The 12,920-nt window shown below is 42.3% G+C and overlaps 1 protein-coding gene across 1 annotated transcript in view; it reads right to left on the bottom strand.

Moving 5' to 3' along the window:
* The window catches only part of LOC117526335 (MAM domain-containing glycosylphosphatidylinositol anchor protein 1), a 1,010,161-nt gene that overhangs the window by 31,638 nt on the left and 965,603 nt on the right, over positions 1–12,920 (bottom strand). Inside the window, exon 17 of the mRNA XM_034188407.1 lies at positions 849–957. Coding sequence (XP_034044298.1) covers positions 849–957 — 109 coding nt within the window. The remainder of the gene's footprint in view (positions 1–848; positions 958–12,920) is intronic.

Here is a 12,920-nt window from a genome sequence, read left to right as displayed (position 1 = left end):
CCTCAGGTGGAGGAGTTTAAGTAAGCGTGAGATCGATAGACAGATCGGTGCAGCGTCTGCAGTGATGCTTTCGCTGTATCGGACCGTCGTGGTGAAGAGAGAGCTGAGCGGGGGGCAAAGCTCTCGATTTACCGGTCGATCTACATTCCGACCCTTACCTATGGTCATGAGATTTGGCTCATGACCGAAAGAATAAGATCGTGAGTACAATCGGCCAAGATGAGTTTCCTCTGCAGGGTGGCTGGGCGCTCCCTTAGAGATAGGGTGAGGAGCTCTGTCACTCGGGAGGAGCTCGGAATTGAGCCGCTGCTCCTCCATGTCGAAAGGAGCCAGCTGAGGTGGCTCAGGCATCTTTTCCGGATGCTCCCTGGACGCCTCGCTGGAGAGGTGTTCCGGGCACGTCCCATCGGGAGGAGGCCCCGGGGAAGACCCAGATCACGCTGGAGGGACTACGTTTCTCAGCTGGCTTGGGAACGCCTCGGGGTTCCCCCGGAGGAGCTGGGGGAGGTGTGTGGGGATCGGGAGGTCTGGGCGGCTTTGCTTGAGCTGCTGCCTTCGCGACCCGACCAAGGATAAGCGGAAGAAAATAGATGGATGGATGTAACTCTTCACGATTTTTCTCCTCAAAATAAATTAATTTTAAACTAGGTCCACTCTCAAACATCCTGGTCTAAATTGAATTAAAACTCTTCAAGCTAATTTGCTCACACACAGACAGACACACACAGGATCAAAACAATACACTCACATTTACTAATGGCTGCAGGTGTAAAGAAAAACAAGCAATCAAATAAACAAAATCAAAAACATCAAAATGTCACACTTTGCTTAGAATGCTGTTGTCTTACCTGTGCTGGCTACAGAACTTTCCTGCTTGCACTTCCCATTGGTGATGGACACATCATCAATGGCAATATCGCCCTCAAAGCTTGAGCCTCGGATTCCTTCAAACACAATCTGTGCAAAACAATGACACAGACAGATAGTCTCAGTACAAACCCACATATATACTTTCTTCACTTGAAGACTGAGGAGTTCTACCTCAATAATAGCAGAATTATTGTATTTAATAGAGTGGATGTTTCAGTCGTTAAAAAATGCCCATAGATGTCATAATGGAGTATGAGTCACACCATTATTATCTATTATCAGCTCTTTAATTTGAGATTGCTGTGCATTGCTGAACTGAACTTTTTTAATTATTGCCATTTATTATTTTATTATTAGAGTTGATTTTGTTAAGTGCTTTGATTTCTGGGACAGTCATGTATCAATACCCATGATAATAATAACAGTTATTACTATTAATAACGAATGTGTGAGTTGTCTGTATGTAAGTCACCCCAATTCCAACAAAGTTGGGACATGATGTAAAATGGAAATAAAAACAGAATACAATGATTTGCAAATCCTCTTTACCTATATTTGATTGAATACACAATAAAGACAAGATATTCAATGTTCAAACTGATAAACTTCATTGTTTTTGTGCAAATATTTGCTAATTTTGAAATGGATGCCTGCAACACATTTCAAAAAAGCTGAGACTGGTATGTTTACCAGTGTGTTACATCACCTTTCCTTCTAACAACAATGAATACGCGTTTGGGAACTGAGGACACTCGTTGAAGCTTTGTAGGTGGAATTCTTTCCCGTTCTTGCTTGATGTACGACTTCAGTTGTTCAACAGTCTGGGGTCTCCGTTGTCATATTTTGCGCTTCATAATGCGCCACACATTTTCAGTGGGTGACAGGTCTGGACTACAGGCAGGCCAGTCTAGTACCAGCACTCTTTTACTACGAAGCCACGCTGTTGTAACACGTGCAGAATGTTGCTTGGCATTGTCTTGTTGAAATAAGCAGGGACGTCCCTGAAAAAGATGTTGCTAGGATGGCAGCATGTGTTGCTCCAAAACCTGGACGTACCTTTCAGCATTGATGGTGCCATCACAGATGTGTAAGTTGCCCATGTCATGGGCACTATCACACCCCCATACCATCACAGATGCTGGCTTTTGAACTTTGCGCTGGTAACAATCTGGGTGGTCTTTTTCCTCTTTTGCCTGGAGGACACAACGTCCATGAGTTCCAAAAACAATCTGAAATGTGGACTCATCAGACCACAGCACACTTTGTGTCTGTCCATTTCAAATGAGCTCGGCCCAGAGAAGGCGGCGGCGTTTCTGGATGTTGTTGATGTATGACTTTTGCTTTGCATTGTAGAGTTTTAACTTGCACTTGTTGATGTAACAATGAACTGTGTTCACTGACAATGGCTTTTGAAGTGTTTCTGAGCCCATGTGCTAAGATCCTTTACACAATGATGTCAGTTGCTAATGCCGTGCCCTCTGAGGGAACAAAGGTCACGGGCATTCAGTGTTGATTTTCGACCTTGCCGCTTACGTGTAGAAAGTTCTCCAGATTCTCTGAATCTTCTGATTATATTATGCACTGTAGATGATGGAATCCCTAAATTCCTTGCAATTGAACGTTGAGAAACATTGTTCTTAAACTGTTGGACCATTCGTTCACGCAGTTGTTCACAAAGTGGTGATCCTCACCCCATCTTTGCTTGTGACTGGCTGAGCCTTTTGGGGATGCTCCGTTTATACCAAGTCAGGACACTCACCTGTTTCCAATTAACCTGGTCACCTGTGGAATGTCCGAAACAGGTGTTCTTTGAGCATTCATCAACTTTCCCAGTCTTTTGTTGCTACTGTCCCAACTTTTTTGAAACGTGTTGCAGGCATCCATTTCAAAATGAGCAAATATTTGCACAAAAACAATAAAGTTTATCAGTTTGAACATTAAATATCTTGTCTTTGCGGTGTATTCAATTTAATATAGGTTGAAGAGGATTTGCAAATCATTGTGTTCTGTTTTTAATTCATATTTTACACAATGTCCCAACATCATTGGAATTAGGGTTGTATATCATGAATGATATTCATGTTTTGCAAGACCTGCGTTCATGTTTTGGAAGATATTTTTCAGTATTCATGTGTTGCAATTAATGGTTTGCGGATAATTCACGATTTGCAGCTGATTCACATTTTGGGGGTTAACAGCTTTCTGTGCCCATGCTACGTCACAGCAATTCTGCAAGAAATCTGCGGGATTTTTTTAAATTTTTTTTTTTTATTGGTTAAAATTCTGTCCGTGGTGGCATTCATGAAATCATCGATGACATATGAATTCTGCTTAAATGCCAACTTTCGGAGGCGGATACTTCAGTTGTAAGAGCTCCTTATTTTCATTGACATGCATCAATCATTAGTTTATAGCACAGTCTATTTATAGCACAGTCTATCTTTCCCGCTGTATTTTAGCAGTGAATTTTCTCTGCCTTTCAGAACATAGCTGCATCTTGTTAGCTGCACATTCATATTTTTATCAGTATCTGTCTTGGTCATTATCTGAGCTGGTATATGTATAACTGACAGGTTTCATCAAGATGGTTGTGTTTGTTTTTTAAGAAACTGATCAAAACTGTGGAAACTGTGGATGTCTCACTTCTCTGAGTATAAGAAATGTAAAAAAAACAACAACAAAAAAAATCTAAAAAATCCATCAAGATGCTGATTAGCATAAAGAACAGAATATCATGCTAGAAAAAAAGTTGTTGGTACTGTTATTAAGATAACAGAAACATAATATTACAAAGAAAGCAAAGGAAACAAAAACAGAAGAAACAGGAATCCTTAAACAATATAGAGGTATTAATTTCATTTAATGTAAAAGCAAAAATTGCATCCTCATCCCATGATCATATGTGGACCCACTGCAACAAAACAGAACAGGAGACTGAAAACTTTCCAAGCGACTTCCCCGTTTTAGCCACCAGCCATCTGGGTTTGACTGACAGCCTAATTACTGTGGTGTAACAAGGCACCAAAATCCCATTGCACACAGCTAATCAAAAACCAAGTGTATTCTGTCTGGAATAGGAAGGGGGAAGCAAATAAACAAAAGAAAGCTTGTTGCGCTGAAATAACAACAAAAACAACTCTCACAGTTGCTGTTATGTGCATACTATGCTGCTTTGTAATGTTCAGATTTAAACACGTTCGCCTTATTTGTTGCTCTGTAATCACATCTGAGGGATTTTTAGTCCTTCAAATAATGACTTGTTTGAATTGTTAAGTGATTTCCACATGTTGGGTGTAAATTGCTGTCAGAAATACTGCATGAAGCCAAAATTGCTCTTCATCTTTACCATTTGTTCCAAGTAGCCCTTTAAGAAGAGACATCATCCTCAGGTTATTGCAAGAGAGTGGTAAGAGAGGTTCAGCTGTGATTTTACTGCATCGTTCTCATCTGAGACAGGTAAAAAAACAATAATAATAAAAAAAATCTAGATTTTGAAAGACCATTTGATTTACATACATTAGAAGTGAGAGGTAGCAATTTATAAGTTCAAAAAGTGGAGCTTGACAAATTCAAGCAGTAACATGTAAGCCTGAGTTTTGGCCCCAAAGCGGAATTCATTGTTTTGCAGTTCCTTGACTGGCCACTTGAGGCTGGCTCCAAAACAGAGCACTTTCCCATAGGGGTCCATGTTAAAATGTCCAACTTTAGAGCAGAAATAAACATGATTACAGCCTGGTAATCAAAACAGTTTTGGTCTGTATAGATAGTTTCTGTCTCCATGACAACTAAACAAAAGGTGGATTTTTTTTTCTAACTTCTTAGTTTAAGATGTTCTAAGCCATAAGGTTCTGTCCGAGGTCTGTCAATAAAGTAATGAACCTTTTTTTTTTAATCTATATGGATTTGATTCATATGTTTTTACATCAGACAAGCTTGAACCCTCGTGCGCATGCGTGAGTTTTTCCACACCTGTCGGTGACGTCATTCGCCTGTGAGCACGCCTTGTGGAAGGAGTGGTTCCGCCCCCTCATCGGATATTCATTGTCTGGAAATGGCGGAATGATTTGGACTTTGCGAAGGAGATGTGTTGCACTGCATGAGGCAAATGGTGGTCACACCAGATACTGACTGGTATCCCCCCCAATAAAACAAACCTGCACCTTTCAGAGTGGCCTTTTATTGTGGACAGTCTAAGGCACACCTGTGCACTAATCATGGTGTCTAATCGGCATCTTGATATGGCACACCTGTGAGGTGGGATGGATTATCTCAGCAAAGGAGAAGTGCTCACTATCACAGATTTAGACTGGTTTGTGAACAATATTTGAGGGAAATGGTGATATTGTGTATGTGGAAAAAGTTTTAGATCTTTGAGTTCATCTCATACAAAATGGGAGCAAAACCAAAAGTGTTGCGTTTATATTTTGTTGAGTGTACTTTGCTGTCATTTGCTGGACACAGGCATCACAGCAAAGGATGCCAACAGACTGAATATACACTTCAAAAAGGCAGGGTGTGTTGTTTGCTCCAACTTTGCCAACCTGGAGGATGTGGTTGAGGACAGAATGTTGGCTAAACTGCTGGCAATTAAGGACAATGCCTCCCACCCCTTTATAAGGCACTGGACATCTTAAGAGCACCTTCAGCAACAGACTCACACAGCTACACTGCCAAAGGGAATGGTACAGGAGATCGTTCCTGCCCGGTGCCATCACACTCTTTAATATATCTGCCTCTGCTAGACCTGTGGTCTCTGAACTAGATTAAAAAGCCCATATTATTTATCTGTTGCACATACCCCCCCCAAGACTCATTAGTGACATCAGTGATCATTTGCCAGTTTTTGTAGTTTTCAGTTCTTTCGTTGATAAAAATTGACTGCATTAACACTACAAATTTCAAAAGGAAAATAACAGGAAACTACGGAAAATCTTAGAATGGATTTAATGGATCAAAACTGGAGTGACATTTACATTAAGACATTGATCAATCTTATAAATAAATCATTTCTGTTATTTCCAATTTATATGATAAACATTGACCTTTGGTGTTAAAAGCTGGAAATAGGCAAAATGTTGAAAAACCTTGAATCATTAAGGCTCCCGTCACACATAGCAAGAATGTGGAGGAGCCATTCCGACATGGCAAATATTGCCATAATCAGACACAGTCAGGAGGAAAAGAGACGTGTCCTGCCGTCGTCCGAACGCATCCGGACTGTCTCGTGCACACCTGCAGGACGCAGCCCAAACATATGTCAGACAGTCAGATGACACAGACTGCTGTCAGATGTCATCGACACTGGAGCTGTCACTCATCCACTCACTCAACCACACAATCAAGTCTCCGCTTGTCCTCACATTCCCAGCACTAAACTGACCTCTCATCAGTGTATGTCTCACATGACAGAGTGTGCGCATGTACGTGCATAGAACAGGTGACAAAGCAGTGTGTGAGGGTGTGGCCGAAATTTTCACTCAGCTGCGTGTATATGTGTTCAGAAATGCTGTACCACCCACTAACAGAAACAAACAGGCTGACCCAAACAGGCTGACAGCTGTCAGTGATCATCTGCTGTTAGTCCGGTGAAAAATCCCTTTAGGTGTTTGATCAGTATATACTTGCATTGCTAATTTTTATTCGTCTGGCTGGACTCCATAACTGCTGCTAAACTGTGATGGCAGTGCACCAACTTTCCACATGTGCGCAGCTTCCAGATGCAGCCAGTGGACTTTCTCTTTTTCTCTTTTTCTAAAATCTTTTTTGTTGCCATTTCACTTGATACACATCTTAACACAACTGCAGTTGGATTATCATTGTGGGACAGCACTTCACATGGGATTTATTTAAATCAGAGGTGGATTATGCTTTTGTCAGCTGATCAACATTGCCAGCACACAGCGCAGCCGGGTAAAAGGGACTTCACCAGCTGTCTGCGCTGTGGAACGCAGGGTACCAGAGGTGAGTTACATGTTTATTTATGTCATCATGTGCTGGGCAAACATTTCCACTTCATACCTGCTACAGACTTAGGAGGTGTACGTGTAAGAATACGTGCATTACAGCGGGGACATCCCGTTCAGCTGCATTGTGGCACTGCACCGAGCTTCTGATGTACACACAGTGCCTCATGCATGTTATTACATAAGAACATTTCCTTCACCCTCCTTGGCTGGGGTCCAGTGGAGGTGGACAAACGTGGCACAACATGTCGGCAGGCTTTGCTGTGACCGATCGATTTCAGAGCTCAATCAACCGTGATCAGATCGTTTCAAATGCTGTTAACACATGGATAGGTGTCCCATCTCGAAGGCTCCCAGAGAGTTTTGAACATGTGTGTCACACTTGGGGCTGCCGGCCGATTTTTCACCAACTGTGTTGACTTCCACAGATGGCTGTCAGAACGTTTTGGAACTGAAATCCAACATTTTTCGGATGTGCGCCATTTCATAAGTCTGACGCGATTCCGGCTATGTGTATTAGTGTTATCAATTTTTGTTATTGAATGAATGAATGCATGAATGAATGAATGCATGAATGAATGAATGCATTTATTCAGCACACAAACACACACACACACATAGTCCAAAACAACAACAAACAAACTTACAATGAAAAGAAGATGGATTGACACTGAAAAAGAAAATGAATTGACAATGAAAAAGAAAATGGATTGACAATGCATCCGTGTGCCTGAAACAGTGTAGGCAGAAGCAAAGCTTTTTAATGCCTACCCCTTTAACCAAAAGTAACATCATCCAGTCGTCACAAAGAAGTGAAAAGAAAAAAAAACACACAAAAAAAAACACAACTATTCCCACTCCCATCTTCAACTTAAAGGACACAATCCAAGTGTTACCGAACAAATTTACAATTACAATTGGCTACTGTAGCGGGAAGCCTACATTCACCATTCAACCTACTAAGTTCACATAAAGCAGAAGCCATAAAAATTGTCTTCAGAAGAAAACCCATCACAGCTCAAGGTCTGTGATGAGTTGGCTTGGCAGTTGGCTATCCTGTCCAGCACAGGATAGCCAACTGTCATCAACCCCCACCACTAACAGGATTTAAGACTCTTTAAAGTGCATTCCTCATGGAGCTGGGAACCCCTTATCAGATCCCAAAAGCAGATGGTTTTTCATCTAAAAACACAGACCCCAGAAAGGCCTACTTTCCCCATGGTCCAAAAACTGTGTCTTCATAGCACAATTCCAATAAGACCATATAACAGATGGATTACCCTCAGCTTGGTGGTCACAACGCAGTTTGTCTGGGTACAATCGATACCAGATTGACAGATTTCACATTTTGTGATGAAATCCAAAAATCAGCCTCTCCCAGTCCGTGAAGCAAGAGCGACCCCTTTTGGGCAAATTGGGGAAGGGCATGTGACTAACATGTGAGTGTTATAAGTTGAAATCCACATTTTTAAAAGTCATACTGTTGTTATTGTAACAAGAAAACAAAGAAAAAGGAAAAGAAAAGGAATGAACCTGTGATTTAACCTTACACATGGAATTTATATATATCCTGTATTTTACTCCAATCATAGATTGTAGAGAGTTTGTCAAATGTGTGCTTTTTCCAGATATGACTGTGTTGTGTGATTTTGCTAAGGAAAGTGTGTACTAGAGTTTTGTCATACAGGACTTGCTTGGTTTTAAGTGGGAATTTAAGATAGCAGACCTTGATTCATTATAAAGCTAGACAAAGCAAAGCAGAGAAAAACTACAGTACCCAGAATTCTTGGGGGTGGAGCTTTTAACCCTTTAAAGGCATGCGCCCCTGAGGAATCATTCTCTTACTCTTCTGCTCTTCTCCGCTCTTAGGTGCCAACTCTTCTTCTTTCTCTTGGGTCTCGAGACGCTGCCCAAAATTTTATGACCTTTTGTTCCTCCAACCACGTGTTGTCTAACTTATTTCTTGTTTGTGCGTGTTACGACCCGGCTCACAAGCCGCAACAAAAACTGAGGCCCACACAGGAGCGCAGTCTTTTTAAAACCCTTACAGGAACTTTATTATAAAATAAGATAAAATAAAATAAACAAATAAACAGATGTGGCGAGACAAACCCAGACCAGCACCAGAACCAGGACCAAGACCAGGATCAGGATCAGATGCAGCCACTACCCAAGAAACAGAGAGGAGGAGCCAGAAGGAGAGAGAGAGAAAGAGAGAGAGAGAGGAGAGAGAGAGAGAGAGGAGAGAGAGAGGAGAGAGAGAGAGGAGAGAGAGAGAGAGAGAAGGCAAAAACACCCTCCTTTTATAGCTCCCCTAAGAGGAAGTCTAATCAGCGCCTCCCAGGTGGCCGAGACCTCAAGACACCAACAGACACATTAAACAACACACAAATACATTCTGACACCCCCCCCCCCCCCCCCCCCCAATAAAACACAGGTCCTACCAGGACCCTGTGAAACGTGGTACTTAAACCGGGGTGCGTGACAAGGCATCCGCTACCAGATTTTCTTTTCCCTCTTTTCTTTTTTATGTCCAGATTATATGCCTGAAGGTACAAGGACCAACGAACCAAATGCAAGTTGGGCACTTTAATCGAGGCCAAAAACGTGAGTCGATTATGATAGGTATATACAGTAATTTTGGCCCCACCACCCAAATACACCTCAAAGTGCTTCAAGGCCAAAATTACATGCAAGTGTCTCTTTTTCCACAGTTGAGTAATTTAGCTGATGTTTATCAAATTTCTTTGAAAAATAGCTAACAGGTCTATCTACACTCGAACTATCCAACTGCATCAGGACCACTCCAGCCCCCACATGACTTGTGTCCATGTACAATTGAAATGGTTTGTTTAAATGTGGGGCAACCAACACCGAATCTGCACAGAGGAGCTTCTTCACACTCTCAAATGCCTGCTGACAAGGAGAACACCAGACAAATTTTGACATCTCTTGCGCAACAAGTTGGTTAACGGCGCAACCACTGAGGAAAGTTCTTACAGAAACAACAATAATAACCAACCAGTCCAAGAAAACACATAAGTTCTCTTTTAGTATTGGGAACCGGAAATTCCTCCACTGCTTAAACTTTAGCTGCAATAGGGCGAACTTCCGCCTGACCAACTACACAACCCAAGTAGGTAACAGCTGCCCTTGCAAACTCACATTTTGCAAGATTGACAGTCAGCCTCACCCCAAATGTTCTTCCCAGGTGTCAGAATAAACCACCACGTCATCCAGATACACCACACAACCAGACATATCATCCACAACAGCATTCATCAACCGTTGGAACGTAGCCGGCACATTCCTAAGTCCAAACGGCATTACTGTGTAAGAAAACAAGCCTGATGGAGTAATAAACGCAGACATCTCACGTGCACGCTTAGACAACGGCACTTGCCAGTAGCCCTTCAAGAGATCAAATTTACTCACAAATTTGGTAGAACCCACCTGATCCACGCAATCATTCATTCTCGGCAAAGGAAAACAATCTGGTTTGTAACCGCAATTAAGCTTACAAAAATCAGAACATAAACGTGAGGTATTATCTGACTTAGGAGCCAAAATATGCTATGCCATTCTCCAACATGCAATTTACCTCCGCATCCAGATGCTTGCGTTTATCCAAACTGATTCTGTAAAAGCGTTGCTTAATCGGCCCACCATCCCCCACATCAATATCATGCTCAATAAGATGTGTGTGCCCTGGTATATCTGAAAACAAGTATGGAAAATAATTTATCAAATCACATACCTGTTCAGCATGACACCTAGGCAAATGACCAAGCAACACACCCAAATTTGAGAAAACGTCTGAGTTCTTACAATGCCCCTGTACAAGAGCACTGTCCAAAGTACCAACTTCACTGTCACTCCCCTCGGTCAGCGGCAGTGAGCTGTCCAAGGAACTAGACCTGTCAAGCATCCCAACAGAACTTGCCATACATACCGCCAAAGCCTCCGCATCCTCTGTTAGCTGTAACTCCTCTCTGGAATAGCAAGATTTCAACAAGTTGACATGACAAGTTTGTTGCTTTTTCCTGCATTCAGGCATTTAGATTAAATAATTTTGATCAGACAGCTGTTCAAGCACAGTGTAAGGACCACTAAACGTTGCTTGAAAAGGTGATGTGATAACCGGACAAAGAGCCAACACCAGGCAAAAACGAACGCACCTCCGAACACCTATCAAGCAGAGACTTCATTTTATTCTGTGCAGCAGTCATTTTCAACTTGACCAAATCTCTTGCAACATACAAGCACCATCTAAATCAATTAACATAATCTATCAGATTTTTAGGTGGATTTGGCTCCCTTAAACTGTCTACCACTACAGCCAAAGGGCCTTTCACTGTATGTGCAAAGACCAACTCATTTGGGCTAAACCCAGTACTTTCTTGAGTAAGTTCACGAGCAGCCAGCATCAGCCAAAGCAAACCTTCTTCCCAGTCACCCCCCAACTCAGTACAAAAAGCAAGCAACAGCGACTTCAAAGACTGGTGGAAACGTTCCAAAGCACCTTGCGACTCAGGATGGAAAGCCATTGCTTTATTATGCCGCACTCTGAGCTGCTTCAAGACCTAGCCAAACAGATGAGATGTAAAGTTACTGCCGTGATCCGACGGTATAACTTTTGGAATACCAAACACAGAAATAAATTGAGTAAGCACTTGCACCACTGCCCTAGCAGTTATCGTCCGCAATGGATAAGCTGCTGGATACCGTGTAGCCTGACACATCACTGTGGGCAAGTATGATGACCCAGACCTTGATCGAGGCAAAGGCCCAACACAATCAATTATCAAATGCTCAAATGGTTCAGATGCAATTGCAATTGGACTCAATGAAACTGGCTTCAACACTTGATTAGTCTTAGCAGTCAGCTGGGACACATGACATGTTTTAATGTATGCGGAAACGTCCCTTGTCAGACGCAGCCAAAAAAAAAGTCTCAGGACCCAGTCATACATTTTAGTCACCCTGGAATGTCCAGACTCATCATGTGTGATTTTGAACACCGCAGCGTGAAATTTACTGGACACCACGATTTGAAACACAGGATCACCAACCATACCCACATGAGGCAACCATTATCTCACCAACAGTGAATCCTGAAGAAAGTACCCACACGCGCAATTCAGAATGTCACGCCCTGGGCGCACCTGATCAAAAAGGCCTTTTGAAGAGACATCAGCATATTGCTCCGCCACCAGCTCACTGCGAGACAAAGACAGAAAAATCAGACAGAGGTACATGAACATTTTTCCCACATTTCCCCTTCGTTACCTCATCCTGTGCCACATCCCAAGGAACCGCACACGCTGTGAACACCTGAGGGAACTCTTTACTGCACTCATCAATCTGAGGAAGCAAATCAAGAACTGACTCTGCCTCCTTCTGTACAACTGACCCAGCAATGTCCTTCCACAAACGCGCACCAGCCAAACCATTGCCCAAGATGACAGAAACACGTCCACTGACAATGCAGGATGAACTGCCAAGACCGCATCCCCACTGAACAGTTCACATCAAGTGACACTTTATGCAAAGGCACAAAGAGCAATTAAGACCCATTCCTCGAACTGGAACCCACATGCCTGTCTCCGACTCCTCATACAGCGGCAACACATCAGCTCGGATAAATGAGTCAAATGCCCCTGTGTCGCGCAAAATTTTGACACGCATCTTTTTATCATCTCCTCCTCTCTGTGATATGTCCTGTTATTTAACTCCTGACTGAGTTAAATAAATGTTTTAAATGCATGAAGTGGTCTGTGGTTTGTATGGTTTCACAGAGGAATTAGACCCGACCTGCAGGACTTACGACTGGATAATTAAAGACTGATTTAATATTTCCTATCGACTCACCCTAAAATCACTGATATTATAACCTTGTTATAATATCATTCAGTCATAGGTGGTGCCCCCATTATTCAAGGTAAAATTATCCACAAGTGATAATTTCAAAATATCCTAAAACACATCTTCCTGCTACAGTATTATTGGTGCCCCGTGTGAGGTGCATTTATCAGGTCTGAATCTCTGTGTAATCATATAAAAACACAGTCAGTTAAGTTGGAAGTG

This window comes from Thalassophryne amazonica, chromosome 2 (genome assembly GCF_902500255.1).
Source record: "Thalassophryne amazonica chromosome 2, fThaAma1.1, whole genome shotgun sequence".
NCBI lineage: Eukaryota > Metazoa > Chordata > Actinopteri > Batrachoidiformes > Batrachoididae > Thalassophryne > Thalassophryne amazonica.
The sequence above is the reverse complement of the archived record's forward strand: the minus strand, read 5'-3'. Positions and strand labels throughout refer to the sequence as shown.